We start from the raw sequence: 21142 nt of genomic DNA, 5'->3' as shown, positions 1-21142 counted from the left end.
TATACAAGAATGTAACTACTATAATACTGCCTCCTATATACAAGAATATAACTACTATAATACTGCCCCTATATAACTACTATAATACTGCTCCTATATACAAGAATATAACTACTATAATACTGCCCCCTATATACAAGAATATAACTACTATAATACTGCCCCCTATATACAAGAATATAACTACTATAATACTGCCCCTATATACAAGAATATAACTACTATAATACTGCCCCTATATACAAGAATATAACTACTATAATACTGCCCCCTATATACAAGAATATAACTACTATAATACTGTCCCCTATATACAAGAATATAACTACTATAATACTGCCCCCTATATACAAGAATATAACTACTATAATACTGTCCCCTATATACAAGAATATAACTACTGTAATACTGCCTCCTATATAGAAGAATATAACTACTATAATACTGCCTTCTATATACAAGAATATAACTACCGTAATACTGCCCCCTATATACAAGAATATAACTACTGTAATACTGCTCCTATATACAAGAATATAACTACTATAATACTGCCCCCTATATACAAGAATATAACTACTATAATACTGCCCCCTATATACAAGAATATAACTACTATAATACTGTCCCCTATATACAAGAATATAACTACTGTAATACTGCCTCCTATATAGAAGAATATAACTACTATAATACTGCCTTCTATATACAAGAATATAACTACCGTAATACTGCCCCCTATATACAAGAATATAACTACTGTAATACTGCTCCTATATACAAGAATATAACTACTATAATACTGCCCCCTATATACAAGACTATAACTACTATAATACTACCTCCTATATGCAAGAATATAACTACCGTAATAATGCCCCCTATATACAAGAATATAACTACTATAATACTGCCCCCTATATACAAGAATATAACTACTATAATACTGCCTCCTATATACAAGAATATACCTACTATAATACTGCCCCCTATATACAAGAATATAACTACTATAATACTGATCCTATATACAAGAATAGAACTACTATAATACTGCTCCTATATACAAGAATATAACTACTATAATACTGCCCCTATATACAAGAATATAACTACTATAATACTGCCCCCTATATACAAGAATATAACTACTATAATACTGCACCCTATATACAAGAATATAACTGCTATAATACTGCTCCTATATACAAGAATATAACTACTATAATACTGCCCCTATATACAAGAATATAACTACTATAATACTGCAAACCTATATACAAGAATATAATTACTATACTACTGCCCCCTATATACAAGAATATAACTACTATAATACTGCCCCTATATACAAGAATATAGCTACTATAATACTGGTCCTATATACAAGAATATATCTACTATAATACTGCCCCCTATATACAAGAATATAACTAGTATAATACTGCTCCCTATATACAAGAATATAACTACTATAATACTGTCCCCTATATACAATAATATAACTACTATAATACTGCTCCTATATACAAGAATATAACTACTGTAATACTGCCCCTATATACAAGAATATAACTACTATAATACTGCTCCCTATATACAAGAATATAACTACTATAATACTGCTCCTATATACAAGAATATATCTACTATAATACTGCCCCCTATATACAAGAATATAACTAGTATAATACTGCTCCCTATATACAAGAATATAACTACTATAATACTGCCCCCTATATACAAGAATATAACTACTATAATACTACCCCCTATATACAAGAATATAACTACTATAATACTGCCCCTATATAAAAGAATATAGCTACTATAATACTGGTCCTATATACAAGAATATATCTACTATAATACTGCCCCTATATAGAAGAATATACCTACTATAATACTGCCCCCTATATACAAGAATATAACTACTATAATACTGCCCCCTATATACAAGAATATAACTACTATAATACTGCTCCTATATACAAGAATATAACTACTATAATACTGCTCCTATATACAAGAATATAACTACTATAATACTGCTCCTATGTACAAGAATATAACTACTATAATACTGCCCCCTATATACAAGAATATAACTATAATACTGCCCCCTATATACAAGAATATAACTACTATAATATTACCCCTATATACAAGAATATAACTACTATAATACTGCTCCTATATACAAGAATATAACTACTATAATACTGCTCCTATATACAAGAATATAACTACTATAATACTGCCCCCTATATACAAGAATATAACTACTATAATACTGCCCCTATATACAAGAATATACCTACTATAATACTGCCCCTATATACAAGAATATAGCTACTATAATACTGGTCCTATATACAAGAATATATCTACTATAATACTGCCCCCTATATACAAGAATATAACTAGTATAATACTGCTCCCTATATACAAGAATATAACTACTATAATACTGCCCCCTATATACAAGAATATAACTACTATAATACTACCCCCTATATACAAGAATATAACTACTATAATACTGCCCCTATATACAAGAATATAGCTACTATAATACTGGTCCTATATACAAGAATATATCTACTATAATACTGCCCCTATATAGAAGAATATACCTACTATAATACTGCCCCCTATATACAAGAATATAACTACTATAATACTGCCCCCTATATACAAGAATATAACTACTATAATACTGCTCCTATATACAAGAATATAACTACTATAATACTGCTCCTATATACAAGAATATAACTACTATAATACTGCTCCTATGTACAAGAATATAACTACTATAATACTGCCTCCTATATACAAGAATATAACTACTATAATACTGCCCCCTATATACAAGAATATAACTACTATAATATTACCCCTATATACAAGAATATAACTACTATAATATTGCTCCTATATACAAGAATATAGCTGGCAGGAGTGTTTTCATATTGTGTACTGGAATTGCTCTGTATAGCTAATATAATATATAGTCATTTTGTTTTCATTTTTATAAAACTTTCTAACTATTCGGCTTCATTATTTATTACAGGAGGACTTTGTATCGCCCAGTCCTTGAAAATACCAAATGACCGAAAACCCAGTGATTATGATAAGTTGGTGAAGCAGCTGCTGGAGACGCCTCAGGCGCGGGCCGTGGTTGTCTTTGCCGTTGATGACAATGATATCAGGTAATGGACAGATTGGATGGAATTGACGGGGTTACATTGTATCCTTTTCAGTATCTTGTCGTGTTCTATGGAAAATTAATATCTGACATTTCAGACAAAGCGAAAACTTGTGAAACCTTCTGAATCATTAAATCAATTCCATCTGCTGGAAACATGAGGATCATTAGTAATCTACAGACAGGTGCAATTAGCAGCTATTTTGTTTGCCGTCTATTCCGTCTCTTTGGTGTTCTGTACCTTTCATCTGCTACGCTCCGACATTGCACATTCGCTTTGTATCTTCCCAGTATCGCAAGCAGCTTGTAAAATGTCTGATAATCCATGATAAGCGGCACGATCGCCATGTTCAGGTCTACGAGGACGCAGCAGCGCTTGTCGAGGGCTTCGTTCACATCGGCTTCAGCTATTAGACACGACGAGCAGGCAGTAGCGTGATCCCGCTCTTCTTCTTATCCTTCCTGCTCATAGACGAGACATAGACATTTGGCAAATGGACAATTGTCCTGCAGAACTAAACCTACTCTGCAAATGATCGTCAATTAATAATGAATTGAAAGAAATTAAATGACAGATGTTGAGATTCTGCGCTGAGAGAAAGTTCTTCTATATCCGAGATATGATTGGTGGAGACATCAGTGTAACTACCTGGGTGGCAGACACAGCAATTGTTATAGAGCCCGAGCTAAGGGAATCCATCTCCACCCAAAGGTGAGGTAACATGTGGATGATGGGGAGAGTCGAAGGAGCAATGGAAGGAATGGAGGAGAGGACACAGGGACAAGGTGGAGACCACAATCATTTTCATAAACTTACTCGTTGATGGAGCGGGTCATGGTGCAGTCGGTCTCAAGACCAAGTTTTGCAATGGGGTTACTTGCCCCTGCTGGTTTGGAGTAGGAGACAACTAGGATTTGTGATGTCATTAGTGCAGTATTGTATCGCAAAGGGGATGTCTCACCCGCGGGGGTCTGATCACTGTGACCACCACCAATCACTACAACAAAGTGGCAACGGCTGTAGGCAAGCACTGTGCCATTAGTGGGCTCCACTTGGCTCATTCCACCAGGAACCCTAGAGGCCATTAGGCAATGGGGGAGTATTTTCCTCTTCCATCCCATGTAGATGGAAGAGCACAGTGGTGAACCTGAAACATGTAGCAGATTATTGACTTCTTCACTGAGTACATGTCCCTGGAAATAAGATTAGTGCAGTAGATCCGAAATCTGATGGATTGGCTCCACTGGTTGGTATAACGAAGAGTCTGCAGAGCTCACTATGGCACTATGCCCCTTTTACTGATATTGCCCGATTTTGGCTTCACCCGGTGGGAAACTAAGATAGTCCATTATAGTCATCGGGCTGATCTGGTGTCTCCCAAGTGAAGCCAAGCACAGCTGATGGCCACCGATAGTGCCTTCGATTTAGTGACTGTTGGGGTCTCGGTGGTCAGACCCTCACCGATCAAATATTTATGGCATAACCTAAGTGACCATTGTGCTGTCTGTCATTATTAAGGCTGTTACATGGCTTGTTCATCTTCCCCCAGACAGGTTTTGGCTGCAGTAAAGAGAGCCGATAAAGTGGGACACTTCATCTGGGTGGGGTCGGACAGCTGGGGGTCCAAATTTGGCCCAATAAGTCATCTGGAAGAAGTCGCCGAAGGTGCCATTACCATCCTGCCTAAGCGAGCCACCATTGAAGGTAAGGAGTCAGGACGTCTTGTCCGTTCTTTCATGTGAGAGGTTTGTTGGGGACAGGCAGTTCTCACATAATGAAGGCGCCGCTGAGCCACGGCGAGAACATCACGCAGCATCGACAAATGAAGAAACCGACAATGAGCTGCAGTGTAGCGGTTTCTATGGAGACTTGTTCTACTTTGGAGCAAAATTCAAAGTTCATTTCATTAGGCGAGCGGCGTGGAGAGAGCAATATATCTGGAAATACCGGGTGCTGCGAAACACAGATATCTGAGCGGAATATGACAAACGGCCAAGTGAAATGGGGACAATGGCCTGAAACGTCTGGACTGCCAAATTAATTTTCTCATTTAAGTAGTTTTTCTGGCGCTCCCGAAGGGCACGAACCTTCCTCCCCTCGCTTTCATAATTAATTCCAGCCGTCTAATTGGTGGGTGTTTCTTGGTGGCAACTGCATGATGGAAATATCAAAAGTCGAAAGGGAAGAGAACGAGGTCACAACAACCGCGACAACAGCGAGCGCTCTCCTCTCACCGCCCCAAGGACGTTCTGAAATATATTCAGAGTTCTGAGAGGGGAAAAAAGCAGATTAGGCAGTTTTTTGTGAACATAAAATCTCATATCTCAAATATCAGATTTCCATGAAGATCTGCGCTGGGTTAATCTAGAGGAAGATGCAGTAGACGGACTATAAGAACGTGATCTTTGCCAAGGAGAGTGAGACCGTCCTGGAGGTTTTCTAATAGGGTCATCATCGTTAGGCTGGATTCACACGAGCATGTTATGTCCGTAATGGACGGAACGTATTTCGGCCGCAAGTCCCGGACCGAACACCGTGCAGGGAGCCGAGCTCCTAGCATCATAGTTATGTACGATGCTAGGAGTCCCTGCCTCTCCGTGGAACTACTGTCCCGTACTGAAAACATGATTACAGTCCCGAACAGTTGTCCTGCAGCGAGGCAGGGACTCCTAGCGTCGTACATAACTATGATGCTAGGAGCCCGGCTCCCTGCACTGTGTTCGGTCCGGGACTTGCGGCCATTACGGACATTACGGACGTAACATGCTCGTGTGAACCCAGCCTTAGAGTTGGGGTGAACTACAATTTAGAGGATTCTGTTGGACTCCATGCGCCGTCCCTACAGTTCTGTATTATAGAGCCGTAGGCGCCACGTGTTTCGCCGCATGGGGAGAATATTTCTGTAGTAGGGTATCCGACGGAACAAGCCACAATTTTACTTTTCCTCAAGGACTCCATGAATTCAGAGATCACATAGAGGTACAGAACGAGCCCATAGACAAGGGTTCCCATACCATAGAGGAAGACCATGCGGCTGCTACGGCGCCCATGGAGAGAGGTAGCCCAGACCTTGCCGGTCCCAATTCCTTTGCTACGTGGTGGTGAGAACTTGCGCAGGACCCCGCTCTCCAGAAGAACTGCATTGTTGGCAAATAAGTGGGTGGGTGATTGGCTCGCGGGGCATCAAAAAGGTGTCGAGGAGGGAAAACAACATCCAGGCAAAACAAAACATCATAATAAGGGGGTGTTTTTTTGTCTTTTTGAAGGGAACCCCTTTTTTATGTAAACCACGGGCAATAGACTTCTATGTGTGTTGTATCACAGATCCGTAGAACAAGCAATATAGTCGTGTGCATGGACCCTTGTTGGTGCGTATATCAGGATGAGCAAATTTCCTAAAATTCACATAAGGCAAAGTTCACACTTGCTCAGATCAGAATAAGGATAAAAAAACGGATCAGTTAAAACCCCAATAAAATCTAAATAACGGCTGTAAACTGATTACAATCTGTCTGTATCGGTTTTATATTGACGCCAATGATAAAAATAACTCATCCGTTAGACATACGTTTTTTAGGCTCTGTTCACATCTGCGTCGGCCTTCATTACAGATCCAGCAGGGTTTGCCGGAGTTTATCGGAGAACATAGCGCTGCATGCTGCGCTATTGCGTCCAGTAAAATCAGGGACACCCCGACTCAAAGCCGACATAATCCATTAAAGTCAATGGGTTCCGGCGGCAACCGGCTGCGTCCGTTGTGCATCGTTGGTTCCGTTATTCCCTTGTTCTGCTCCTCTGACGGGGGGCAGAGCGGAACTGCAAAACGCAGATATGAACATGGCCTAAAAGTCCTGCTCTCTGCACTTTTATCTCCATAAAAAAAACAGATGACTAACATAACGGATGCAATTACAAATCCCATTCTTATCCTTTATTCTGATCTAAAAACGGATCAGAGTGACGGATTATACAACGCAAGTGTGAACTTCGCCTTACCAGATATTAGGCAAATCCAAAATTTGCACCAATCCCCATAAGAGTCCGGGATTTTATAGTCTTCAATGGAGAAAATATGGATCTGCATTGGCGAATGTGTTTTTTTTTTTTTTTTTTTGTTTTTTTTTTTAAACCCCGAATCTTGAACCCTACAAATCTATTTTCTCATCTCTATGCAGATTTTGATATTTATTTTACCATTTAATTTGCTATTTATCTTTTCACCCACAATTCTGTGTTCTTCATCACCGTTTCCGTGATCGGGGGAGATCTGTTCATCCTGAACCTCCTGGTTCTGGTCCAATATTATAATATCAAAGCTACAATGAAGACTGACACGTACACAGGCAGAGTAGCAGGGACGGCATGAAGCAGAGGGGAGAATGTAACTGGAGTAATGCCAGTTTATATGTTACTTGGGGTACGTGGAAAACTAATTATTCCAGGGGAGAATGTGAAAACTGCAGGATTTTAGGATTATTTTTAATCGAAGACGCACTCAGGTTTTAGACAACAGAAAATGGTGAAAAGAAAAAACTATTTGTTAAATAAAATAATTAGTTCTGTTTCACCACATTCTGAGAGCCAGAACTTATATATTTTTTGCAGGGCGAGCTGTAGTTTTTATTAGTACAATTTTTTTATCTCTTTTTATTTCATTTTTTTTAGCGCTAAGGTTTTTTTTACATTGTGCTTGGGGGAAAATGTTGTTTTTGTTTTTTTTTTGCTTTTAATATTTTTTTACACCTCAAAATGTATCTAACTTTTTTTTTTTTTTTTACACATTTTATTTGTTCCCCTTGGGGACTTGAACCAGCGATCATTAGATCGCTGGTACAATACACTGCAATACATGGATAAGTTACGGAAACAGCGTAATTCGCTGAGCTACTCAGTTTCCGTAACTCCCGACCACCTAACCAGGAAGTGGCCGGGTAAGATAGAACGGGGCTTAGGGGGCCCCGTTCTAGAGATAGGTGCGGGTCCCAGAGGTGGGATCCGCATCTTTCTGACATTTATGATCTATCCTGGGGATATGTCATAAATATCCTTCATGGGAAGACCCTTTATAAATGCCACGGTCGCTATTGGCCATGGCATTTAACTAGTTAAACGGCCAGGAACAGCGCCATCGCTGTTCCTGGCCGTTAGAGCAGGGTGTCAGCTGTAAAACACTGCTGACCCCTGCGGTGTATGGAGCGGACCCCGCTCCAAACATCATCCCCTCCCCGCTCCATAATGTGCCGACACAAAATGGTTCGGGAAGGGGTTAAGTAAGAAGCGGTCAGGGGGCCCGGCACATTCTAAAGAAGATTTATTCTTGCTAAAAGCTGCGTCTTATAGTACGAAAAATACGGTAGATAATGACATAGAAAAAAAAAACCATAACGAAATATTCTTAAATATGTTAAACATAAAATATGAAACCTATTAGATGGAGTTATATGTAGATACTTCTATGACTGGTGCCCAATATTTTGATGCTGGTGATGCAGCTGTGACTATAAATGCCAGCGACGATCCTCTGTGATTCAAACTAAATCTAAATAAAGCTATTTGGTGCCTGGCGCCAGTCATTCTGCGCTGGTGCCACAAATAATCAAATGCAGGAGCAAATCTCCATCCCTGCGTTGGGAAAATGCAGCTGAGGCTCAACTTCTCTTGATTTGGTTGGATCTGATGTAAGAAACCGGTTATTATCAGAAGATATAAAGCTTGGCGTCAAGTGTAATAATATGCAATACCTGGTGCCTACTGTTTTTATTGTGGGGCAAGAGCTAGTGATACAGTGATGCCTATGAAGCCAAGTGCCAGTGACCATCTTGTGTGTTTGGCACCAAACGTGTGTAATGCTATTCAATACCTGGCGCCAATAATTTTGTGTTTGACTAGTTGTGGTCATCCTAGTCCCTGTTCTGGGCCACATAAGACGGCAGGATGGGATTCCTGGTTCACAACGTAAGAGCCAGGTTACCTGCCACCTGACAGGCTGGCACATGGCGTTGAGTGCGTGAATGATATCCATGGCACAACATGTGGCTGCCCTGCAGTGATGGGCACAGGTATGTTGGAGGAAAGCTGTTACCTGTCTGATGGGGGAGGGGTCCTCCTCATTAGCCCGCAGTGTCGTCTCTCTTGTTGTTACATGCTAATGAATCTGAGCAAAATTAGAACAGACACATTTAATGTCACTGTTTCATCATCTAATACGAAGCATCTGCTCGGGAGAAAGGAACAGACGATTTGTTTTAAGGGAAAAATATGCCAGTCATTTACAATGCAAAAAAGGTAACTAAATTAAGAGCGAGCAGGTTGGGGGAGGGGAGCGGCGTTCATGGGAAAGTCTTGGCTCCGGCGACTTGAAGATACGGTTAAAAGGCGATTTGTTCAGTGCAGGGCACGGGGCTAATGGGAATATTAATGAATCAAATTTATCTCTAGTGTCTGAGATGTCACCGGCAAACACCGGGTCACCTGGTTCTGACGCCTGTGCAATAAGAGCCGCCCAATGACAAGAGGCCGAGAGCTTTGAAAATTTGAAGCAAAAAATCTTCACGGTCTTAGTGTTTTTTTAAACTGCAAAAATGTTGAATTAAAGTGGAACACCGAACCCACACGTATCAGGGATTGTAATTATTCCTTGGGGTCCCATCAATAAAGGGGCCATACACTTAAGATGCTGATTCAGCCGACAGCGATTTATTTCTTTTTTTTCCCCATTACATATATGTTTTTTTCAATGGGAAGAGGAGAGTAAGCCCCCGCCATACCCCATGGCACTGACTCGTGGGAACAAATGAGAACCCCCCCCCCCCCCATATGTATTAAATGTTAAGCCGATCCTACTAAAATTGGCGGGTTTGGCCGACCTTTATCTTATATGTATGGCCACCTTAATTGATCCACTACATAGTTGGAGTATAATAAATGCATAATGTACAGTGAAAATTACTTTGACTTTGTCAAGATCTCAGCTTGCAGACACTGAATGAGAACACTCTTGTTTACACTTATAGGCTGTAAAAACCCAGACCCAATACTTCTCACAGCTGGTAGACTGCTACAATTGTATCCACTCTACACAATTTACTGGAAGCTAAACAGACTGATACATTTGACCTGCACTGATACATTGTTACAAACTATAAGAACAGAAGATAGAATTGTGCTGCTGATGTGTTTAGCTCACAGAGGATTGTCTAGACTGGATATGATTGTGTAACAAACCCTCAGCTGTGAGAAGTATAAGGGCACGGCCACACGTGGCAGAATTGCTGTGGAATTCTCCTGCGTCCGGTTTTTACATTTGTTTCAATACATTTTTAGGCAAGTTAGTTCAGACGTGGCGGAAAGCTCCACTGCGGACCATAGGCTGCGGTGCAGAATTTTCCCTCCCAGCATGCACTGTCTGTTGCGGAGAAGAAGTGGAATTTCACTGCGGATTTCAGCCTTGGCAATGCAAAAACTGAAATCTGTGGCGTCCGCTGTGATATCTGCAACGTCTGAATTACCTGTCAAATATGCAAATGTTGCTGCAGATTCGTTGCGTAATTGCCCCAAATCTTCACCAACATTTGCAGCGCAAAAACTCTGCCACGTCTGGCCGTGCCCTTAGGGCTATAAAGGTTTTCAGTCCCAAAGTTTCCATTTACTGACAGCAAAAAGTGGTCTTCAAAATGAGAAGGAATTGAAACAGAAGGCATATTAGGTGCAGAAGTTCAGGCACCACCAATTACCCAAAACTAAGGGGCCCCAAGGGCTTGATAGACTGAGGAAAAAAACATTTGGTGCTTCCCGTGCAGATTTCCATTCCAAATATTCTCTCTATGGAGCGCCTGAATCTTTTTGGTGCCAATCCTGGAAAGCTCCAACACAATGGAGATAGAATATCATAGATTGGTCCCTACCTGTGAAAAGAGGGAATTGTGGGTACCACTAAGGGTAGAATAGTGTCTCCAATTGGGCACTGCCATAGGTTCACCTTTTACCGGATGTAGCTTACGGCCCCATGGTCCCCCCCCCCCCCCCACACACTCAACCATTGGATCAGATGGGCACAATGATGTCACTTGCCCCAGTTCAGGTGCCCGGGGTGGTGCCACTGAGATTATCTGACGTATTGGAAGATCACTAATGGGTTATTATATGGGGGGCGCGTTGTATCGTGTGGCGTTACTCTTCAGTATATCATCTGATATTGTTACATATAGACAGTGGTTACATAATATCCACATCTCACATCAATTACCATAGAGGACATTGAGCGACGCCGATCCAGCTTCATAATGAGGCCTCTCTGATGCGATCGTTTATGTTGATTAATTATGCTAAATGGATAAGGTCACAACTCATTTACATAATGCAAGAAAGGACCAAGGAGAGGAGAGTAACGCAGTAATTGCCTGTTAATCACTTGATTTGTAAAGTGTTCAGCTTAAGTAGCCGAGTTTTCACAGCGGCCTCCATCCCAGCGGGAGGACCCCGGACCCTGGAGCGAACCCCATGGAGGTGACAATGGAACAGGACAATGATACAAGCATGGGGACACTGTGTCAAATCAGCACCGGGGCCGGCGGAGATAATTAAGGGAATAAGGAGCAGAGATCTCAGTACAAGCCGTTCCCGTATGCAAAGTTTCCATGAGGAGGCGGAGAGGACACTGACCTAAATGTGCAATGTTTTTCCTGATACGATGATGTTAACTGAAACAGAGGCAGGGGGCAAAACCATATGGGCCCCCGGCTAGTGCAGCCTCAGCAGCTTTAACCAGCCCTCCTTCTCTTCATACCCCACCATAAATACACCCTCTGCGCTCCAAATTACCACAAAACCCCATATACAGCTACTGCGCTCACCCCTGCCTGACTTTGAGATAGAAGCAAGAAGGGTTACTGCCCCCCTCCCATCCATTCCCAATCTACAGGGGACCCTATAACGGTTCATATAGAAATAAGCACAGTGCAAATTTGATTCTTTTTGCAAAAATTTTTGTTTCTTTTTCAGAAAATGAATATCCTATCAAATGAATGCAAATAATTTATATTTTGATGTCATCCAAAGTGTCAGAGTCCATAAGGTGTCCGGATGGATTCTTTCCGGTGGGTTACGGTTCTTTTGCGGAAACTACACGAGGAGGGAGTACTGGAGTCTTGCTACACCGATGTGACGTTTCGGGGGTCCTCCAACTTTCTCCAGCCTGCTTATTCAAGATGCTTGAGGAAGGGGGGGGGAGGACCCCGAAACGTTGCAACAGCGTAGCGGGACGCCGGGACTCCCTCCTCGTGTAGTTTCCGTAAAAGAACCGTAACCCACCGGAAAGAATCCATCCGGACACTTTATGGACTCGGACACTTTGGATGATCAAAATATAAATCGTTTGAATTCATTTGATATTTTCATCTTTTGATAAAGGAAGTCACATTTTTGCAAAGGGAGACAAAGTTGCAAAGTGCTTGTTTCTACATTCGTTGAATTGACACTCCGAGACATGGGAGGCGTCTCACCTAGCACCTTCTATTATCCTTTATTGGGTCAGATCATTCACGGCTATTACTGACCTTATTGGGTTCACTCGGGGCGGACACGCTGCGTAAAAGCTCGCAGCGTATCCGACCTGTGCGCCGTAGCGAATTCCAGGCGAAAAAATGCACCAAACTCTGGTGCAGTTTTCCGCCTGGAAAGTCCGCTGAAGAAAACTGACTTTGACATTTCATCCCATGTGACTGCCGCTACAGCCTGTGATTGGCCTGTGATTGGCTGCAGTGGTCACATGGGATGAAATGTCATCCTAGGGAGCCTGGCCTGGAGGAAGAAACACAGACTTCTGGGAAAGTATACGATTTTTTATATTTTCTGAGCTGCGTTTTTTTTGCGGTGGAACTGCTATTTGTTGCGGGTTTTACCTCCCCATTGAGTTCAAAGGGGAAAACCCGCAACAAATAAGCAGCGTTTACGCAAATACCATTGACGAGCTGCGGAATAAAACTCTGCACCGCAGATCAATTTCTGAGCAGTTTTTCCGCTCCGTATTTACGCGGCGTGTGGAGGAGATTTGTTTTATCTCGTCCACTTTGCGGCTACTATATTATGCTGCGGACTTTCCACGACGAATTCAGTTGTGGAAAATCCGCAGTATTTACGCAACGTGTGAACTGACCACAACAGTGACCCTGATTGATCCTATGGCATGCACTATATCCACTTATGACACATGGCGGACATTAGGCATACGTTAATAGGATTATTTGGATGTCCGTGTGTTAATGAGCTGCAGAGACACAAGTCATAATAATAATAATAACAATAAACTAATAATAATAAAATAATAAAATAATAATAATAAACTAATAAATAACAAAATAATAAAGAAATAATAATAAACAATAAAGCCACATGACCATAAATATCTGACAAGCTTCATACAAATAATAAGACTCGCCGAGCGCGGTGCGATTCTTGAATGGAGCCTGTTCTCGGCTGCGGGAACATTTTTCTTGTACGTTTTACATTTATCTGAAGCTTAATAGTCTGTGTTCAGATGCAAACACGGTTTTAATGGTTTTGCCCTTTAATACAAAGCGATCGGTCGGCAGCATTGTGTGACAGTCGCCGGAGCTGATCCTGCGCTCCACGGCGGCGGAGACTTTTATCACAATTAATTGAGACTTTGCGAGAAACCTCCGTATAATTTCCACTCATTCTTGTTAATTATAACCGGGAGTAAATTTACCTTTAATGCCAGCGTCATGTGGGTGCGATTCTGCGCTCTTATTACAGACGCAAATACCGGCGCGACTGCGGTTCTGACGTCCAAAACTAGTATGGTCAAAGGTCCCTATAATACTATTGCCCGTTCAGGTCATCGGACCCCTCGTTGGGCTTTGCGGCCATAATTTAGGTGCAGAATTGCGCCCGCATTAAACTTGTGTAAAACTGTCCCTACTATGAAGCCACAGACACAAATATTCAGCCCCATCAGAGAAGCAGCGTCCTTCCAGTACAGCTCCAAGAGGCCTGGTCACCCAGCTTTCCTAGAGTCCTGAAGGCCAATCTGCTTAGCATCAATGCTGGAGCAGAAATCTGGATGACCGCCCTTAGGAGGTGTAATAGCAGCCATATTGATTGTCGTCCTCGTATCTTAGACCCCTGAATTTTACACCTGCCAATATGTAGCAGCACAGACAGTGGTACATAGAAGAGGGGCCCCAGAGTAGAGATCAGAATGGGCCCCACACCCAGGATTTCCCCCTCCACCCCTTTTTCATGACCCTCTCTTCCTAATGGTGCAGTTCCTCTATAGGTGGGAGTCCTCAGTCCTGCACAGTTTTTTTTGCCACTCAACAGCAAAAAGGTCCAATCGGGGCTTGGGCCCCTTTCCCCATGGGCCCCATTATCTGGCTCTAGGGTAAGTACGTGCTTGGACACAGACACTGCTCCCTGATTGTAGAATAACAAGATTTGACATTCAGAAGTCTGGAAAAGCTGAGTGACAACCCTGGTGGGAGGGAATATATTGATTGAGTAGTCCTCTCCTCTAAGAGTCCTTATTCTCCTCCTTTTTCTAGAAAATGAATATTTGATATTTTATTATTTTTAACCTAAAATATTGATATTTGACGCCTTAAATAAATTTATGCGTAAAACGATATTATGGAGAAATTCCCTTAATCTGGCATTTTATAATCCAGAAAAAATAAATGAGGAATTTCTCCGTATTCGTACCAAAAAAAAGTAGAAAATTTCACGTTCGTATTGTATTTTTTGCCCTGAAGGTTTTCTATCTTTACAATGAGTTTTTTTTATGCATTTCCATGACCGTCTGATAATCCAGAATATCTGGATTATCATATACCGATCGGGTCCCATTGAATCTGGATTAGAGAAATGTTACTGTAGCATCACTCGGAGGCAAAGCGCCAAACCCCTGATTTAATATCCAGATCAACCCCCACCCAACTGCATTCACAGTACTGCTTATATAGTTGGGGACCTTTGGGCCCCCCGGCGGCCTGGGCGTGCTCCCTCCTCCAGCTCATCCGTTATCTGTACAGCCCCGTAATACAGCGCCTTGTTACCGAGCTGCCCAGACCTCCGTGAACTTTCTCATTAGCCCGTGGCCATCTCTCGGCCGGCCCCCGGGGACATCCGCTCTTTATCGCTTGGATCCAGTTAGCATCTTATCCGTAGTTACACAGGACAAGCCCGGCGTCTGTCACAGTCCAACGCGGCGCTCGCATTACAATAGAATTTTCCCAGTTCCCCGGAGAACGACAATGATAATAAGCAAAACAATGTTTCCCTCAGACGCTTTCATATTTTGCCATTTCTCTGTTACTCCATGCATACGAGCCCACAATTAAATACTGACTGCCAAAGCGCAGAGAAGCTCCGAGATCACCCCCAGGGACCCCCACGTGCGCAGATGTGTTTGAGAAGACGCCAAATAAAGCTTCCTCCCAGCCCCCGCTGTCTGCAAGAGCGATGGAGAACTGCGAGCGTCTCTGAGGGCGACTCGGTGTACACCAGGACTCCTATAGAAATCACAAACTACAAGCCGAGCCAAATACATTAACCGGTTAAGGACTGGGCTGTTTTACAGCTAAATGACCAGAGCAAATTTCACAATTTTGCTATGCGCTTCTTTAGATGACTATAACTCAGCAGGTGAATAAAGTTCATCTTTGAATTTTACACTCTTTTTAAAGGACAGATAGGGCTTTGTTTTAGTGGCATTTGTCAGTATATATCATTTTTTTTTTTTTTCACTAAAGTGGGCAAAATTGGAAAAAAATGCAAGAATTTAACAATTGCGTCGGTTTATGCTAGCATTTTTCACACACGGTATGAACCACGGCCAAAATTAATCTCCTTTCACATTCTTCCACTTCTCCCGTGCATGGGGATACCAAATATGTGAGCCTTATTCACTGTGCGGGCATGTGCCAGGGCTTGGCATAAAAGGAGGCTTTTTGGCCTTTTCGGTCCAGGAATTTTGCATTTGATTTTAGAGCCGCATACTGTTTTCTGGGGGGTGTAATGCTGCTGAAACATTAGAATCACCCCATAAATGACTTCATTCACACAAGTAGACCCCACAAGGTTTCCTTCAAGGGGTTTATCATATTTTTAGCAAGTCCAGTTTTCTTCTGAAAGTTTCTTGAATAAGATGGAACAAAATAAAATCAGCACTTTTTTAGCAAATGCGTCAGTTTAGGCTAGTATTTTTCACACACGGTATAGACCACGGTCAAAATTCATCTCCTTTCACGTTCTTCCACTTCTCCCGTGCATGGGGATACCAAATATGTGTGCCTTATTCACTGTGCGGGCATGTGCCAGGGCTTGGCATAAAAGGAGGCTTTTCGGTCCAGGAATTTTGCATTTGATTTTATAGCCGCATACTGTTTTCTGGGGGGTGTAATGCTGCTGAAACATTAGAATCACCCCATAAATGACTTCATTCACACAAGTAGACCCCACAAGGTTTCCTTCAAGGGGTTTATCATATTTTTAGACAGTCCAGTTTTCTTCTGAAAGTTTCTTGAATAAGATGGAACAAAATAAAATTACCTTTTTTTTTTAACAATTGCGCCAGTTTATGCTAGCTTTTTCACACACAAAATGGACCACGGACAAAATTCATCGCATTTCACATTCTTCCACTTCTCCCGTGCATGGGGATACCAAATATGTGTGCTTTATTCACGGGCATGTGCCAGGGCTTGGCATAAAAGGAGGCTTTTTGGCCTTTTCGGTCCAGGAATTCTGCACTTGATTTTATAGCAGCATACTGTTTTCTGGGGGGCCTAATGCTGCTGAAACATTAGAAACACCCCATAAATGACTTCATTCACACAAGTAGACCCCACAAGGTTTCCTTCAAGGGGTTTATCATATTTTTAGACAGTCCCGTTTTCTTCTGAAAGTTTCTTGAATAAGATGGATCAAAATAAAATTAGCAATTTTTTAGCAAATGCGTCAGTTTATACCAGCATTTTTCACACACGGCATAGACCACGGTCAAAATTAATCTCCGTTCACATTCTGCCACTTCTCCCGTGCACGGGGATACCAAATATGTGGCCTTATTTATCACATAGAGATGTAGGAGGGCGGACGATAGAAGAAGATTATTTCACAAATCGCTTTTTTTCAAAGCTGGTTTTACAAAACTCAACAGAGTTTCTATAACACTTCCAAAATATCTGCTCTTGAAGCAGAGATCCCAAAATATTCATCTAGCGGTATAATGGGAATTTATTTTTTGGGGTTTTCTAAAATAAGAAATTTCAGGTTAATGCAAATGGAGCTCTCCAGCAGATGAACTTTAGAAAACATCAAACATGACATCCACCCCCCCCCCACCCATTCCCTCCCTCACCCCCCACCCATTCCCTCCCTCACCCCCCACCCATTCCCTCCCTCACCCTTGGAGTAAAATCAGGGGAAAAATAAAAACGTAATGTAGGGCAAATATATTTTCAACAAATTAACTAAAATCTAATAATTCAGAACAGTGTGGTATTTTTTAAAACATGGCTCAATGCACAGGCCTGGTTGCGAGGGACATGAGGGACAGAAATATCGGGAATCTTTGCGGTGCCCGTCTTTTCTGCAGACGCGGCACTTTTTCTGGGGGTTGCTTCTGGTTGGTGTTGGGGGAATCCGACTGACGAAGTGTCTTTCAGTCAGTCGCGTGACATCCTCAGACTGGGGGCATTCTCGGGTGTCCTGAACATCAAAAATGAGGCCTTCAATAATTTTCTCCTGGAAATCCAGGTATGTGTCTCTGCCTCTGTTTTTTTTGTAGAGCGCAGATGAGTTGTGGATTTGCCACCTGTAACAAATAAATGGCCACTTTTTTGTACCAGGTTTTAGTTTTGCGTTTTACTAAATAGGGCTGTAAAACCTGGTCGCTTAAATCCCCCCCCCCCCCCCATGTACTTGTTATATTCGGACACGCTCACTGGTTTGTGCTTGTCCGATGTTGCCCCTCACTGCCACTGTTCCTGCGGCATGAATCGTGCTTAGCACATACACATCTTTGCGATCCCTGAACTTGACCGCCAGCAATTCCTCAGATGCATAAGCACAGGAGTCCCCCTTTACCATGCGCTTCCCCACTAATTGCTGTGGAAAACCAATTCTGTTTTTGCGCATGGTACCACATGCCCCAGTCCTTGCAGCATGCAAATGCCTAAACAGGGGCACACTAGAATAAAAATTATCACAGTACAGGTGGTACCCCTTGTGAAGCAGAGGCTGCATTATCTCCCACACGATCTTACTGCTGGTGGAAAGATCAGGGGGGCATCCAGGAACATTTATTGTGCGGTCCCTCCCATCATAAATCCTGAAGGCGGTGGTATATCCTGACCCGCTTTCACACAATTTATAAAGCTTAACGCCATATCTTGCCCTTTTTGAAGGTAGATATTGGCGAAAGCTAAGTCTGCCATGGAAGTTGAGGAGGGATTCGTCCACACTTACATTCTGCTCAGGGGTGTAGAGTTGCAGAAATAAATTATTCAGGGAATTTATTAGCGGTCTTATTTTGAACAACCGATCCCGGTTTGCATCGGTACTTGGGGGGGCCTGTGCGTTGTCATTGAAGTGGAGGAACCTCATTATTGTCTCATAACGAGACCTGGGCATTACTGCAGAATATACTGGGGTGGCTTGGGCGGGTCTTGTTGACCAGTAAGACCTAATGGAGGGCTTTTTGACAATACCCATATTTAGGGTGAGCCCCAAAAAATTTTTTAATTCCTGCAAATTGGTGGGCGTCCAATCTCTGGCATGGGTGGATGAAGGTTTCTGCCTTATATATTGCGTGGCATATAAATTTGTTTCGTGGACAATCTGATTTAGGATGTCGTCCGTTATAAATAAATGGAAGTAATCCATTTGGACAAAATTTGTATTGTCCACGGTTATGCCAGGAGTGGCCGTAAATCCGTGGATTCTAGGCCCAAAAGATGGGGCAGGTGCCCATACAAGAGCCTGGACTGGAGGGACCAGGCTGTCCCGTGCTACAGCGCTACTTGGCCCTGCGCTTTCATGTTCTGCAGTTTCGACTGCATCAGGGACAACGTCCCCTGAAGATGAACCTGAAGTGACGCTGTCATCGTCACTACCTAAAACAGGTTCCATCTCGGACGCCATCTCTGATGCGGTCTCCGACTCAGACCACAGCATGGCGTATGCCTCCTCGGCGCTAAACAACTTCCTCGCCATAACGTAACTAACACTAACACTAACTAAACAAATTTTTTTTTTTTTTTTTTTTTTTTATAAAACACACAAACTAACTGCTATATATATCTACACTACCGCTAACAAAAAAATAAACCGCTATTGCTATATATATTATATATATGTGGATATATATATAATTATATACTCCCTACCTGCCTATTCTAATAGAATAAAAGAAAGAAAGGTAGATAGATAGAAAAAAAGATAGATGGATAGATAGATTGTATAGATAGATAGAAATCTATCTATACAGAGAATGTTTTAGTGTAACTGTATTTTTTTTCACTGTAATCTTCTGGCAGCAATTCTCCCGAGTCTCTTCTTCTCCTCAAACTGAAACAATGTTTGAGGAGAAGAAAAGAGGCAGGAGATTTACTGCCAGAAAAGTCAAAATAAAACAAATGTGGTCGCTGTGATAGGTTTTCACAGCGACCACATGATCAGGGACCATCAGATTGGTCCCTGATACTCTGCCCAGTGCCCAGAGCTGTTGGTAACAGCGAGGGCACAGGGCTGTGTGCACGCGATCGCGTGCACACTGTTTTCTATGCAGAAATGCATGTGATCGCTGTGATTGGTTGTCACAGCGATCACATGTTCAGGGGCCAAAAGATTGACCCCTGACATTCTGCCCAGTGCCCATGGCTGTTAGCAACAGCCAGGGCATAGAGCTGTGTGCACGCGATCGCGCGTGCACAGTCTCTGAAGTGCGGCCGTATATATACTATACGCCGGACTTTAGAGACCCTGGCCGCTGGCCGTATATTTACGGCCAGCGGTCGGGAACCTGTTAAAAATATAAAGACTGCGATGCTGCGGCCGCCATCCGCTATTCTCATGTGAGGTGTCCGGTGATTGTAGGGGGTCGTTCTGCACATTATCCACATCTGGGCGGCATTTTACGGGCTATATTTACATATGATATTGACAAGATTGGAAAAGATACAACTTTATTTATCTTGTACTGATTCTGAGTTATGTCCTGAATAATAGTTCTGCTGGCTGTTATTGGAAACAGTCAGCAAGCTTGTGGATAGACACCCCCTAATAGTTTAGCTGCGCTCCTATAATGCAGGATTCAGGGTTTTTCGTACATAGATGACTGTACATACAGAGCCTGGTGTAACATTAAGGGCTTATTTAGACGAACGTGCCTCGCACTGACCTATGTTAGTCTATGGGGCCGTGCAGACTGTCCGTGATTTTTATGCAACGTGTGTCCGCTGCATAAAACTCACGACATGTCCGTTATTTGTGCGTTGTTCGCGCATCACACACCCATTGAAGTCAATGGTTGAGTGAAAATCATGCGCACCACACGGAAGCACTTACATGGGACGCGCGTGATTCACGCAACAGCAGTAAAACTATGAATGAAAACAGAAAAGCACCACGTGCTACAAACATACAAACAGAGTGTCATAATGATGGCGGCTGCGCGAAAATCACTCAGCCACGCATCATACGCTGCTGACACACAGAGATGTTAAGTGCCTTTTGCGCGCAAAACACACACGCTCCTGTAAATCCGGCCTTATACTTCCCAGAGTGCAGATCACCTGAACATGTTCTGTGCAGAAACTGAACATACAGGGAGATCTCCGCTCTGAAGCTGGAGAATAGTGAGTGCAGCTCTGGAGTATAATACAGGATGTAACTCAGGATCAGTACAGGAT

At 42.4% G+C, this 21142-nt stretch overlaps 1 protein-coding gene across 1 annotated transcript in view; it reads left to right on the top strand.

The window, feature by feature from the left end:
* Positions 1-21142, top strand: part of GRM7 (glutamate metabotropic receptor 7) — a 377064-nt gene that overhangs the window by 183624 nt on the left and 172298 nt on the right. Inside the window, exons 3-4 of the mRNA XM_075831870.1 lie at positions 3077-3215; positions 4762-4916. Coding sequence (XP_075687985.1) covers positions 3077-3215; positions 4762-4916 — 294 coding nt within the window. The remainder of the gene's footprint in view (positions 1-3076; positions 3216-4761; positions 4917-21142) is intronic.

This window comes from Rhinoderma darwinii, chromosome 7 (assembly GCF_050947455.1).
Source record: "Rhinoderma darwinii isolate aRhiDar2 chromosome 7, aRhiDar2.hap1, whole genome shotgun sequence".
NCBI lineage: Eukaryota > Metazoa > Chordata > Amphibia > Anura > Rhinodermatidae > Rhinoderma > Rhinoderma darwinii.
This window is presented reverse-complemented; position numbering and strand designations above follow the sequence as displayed.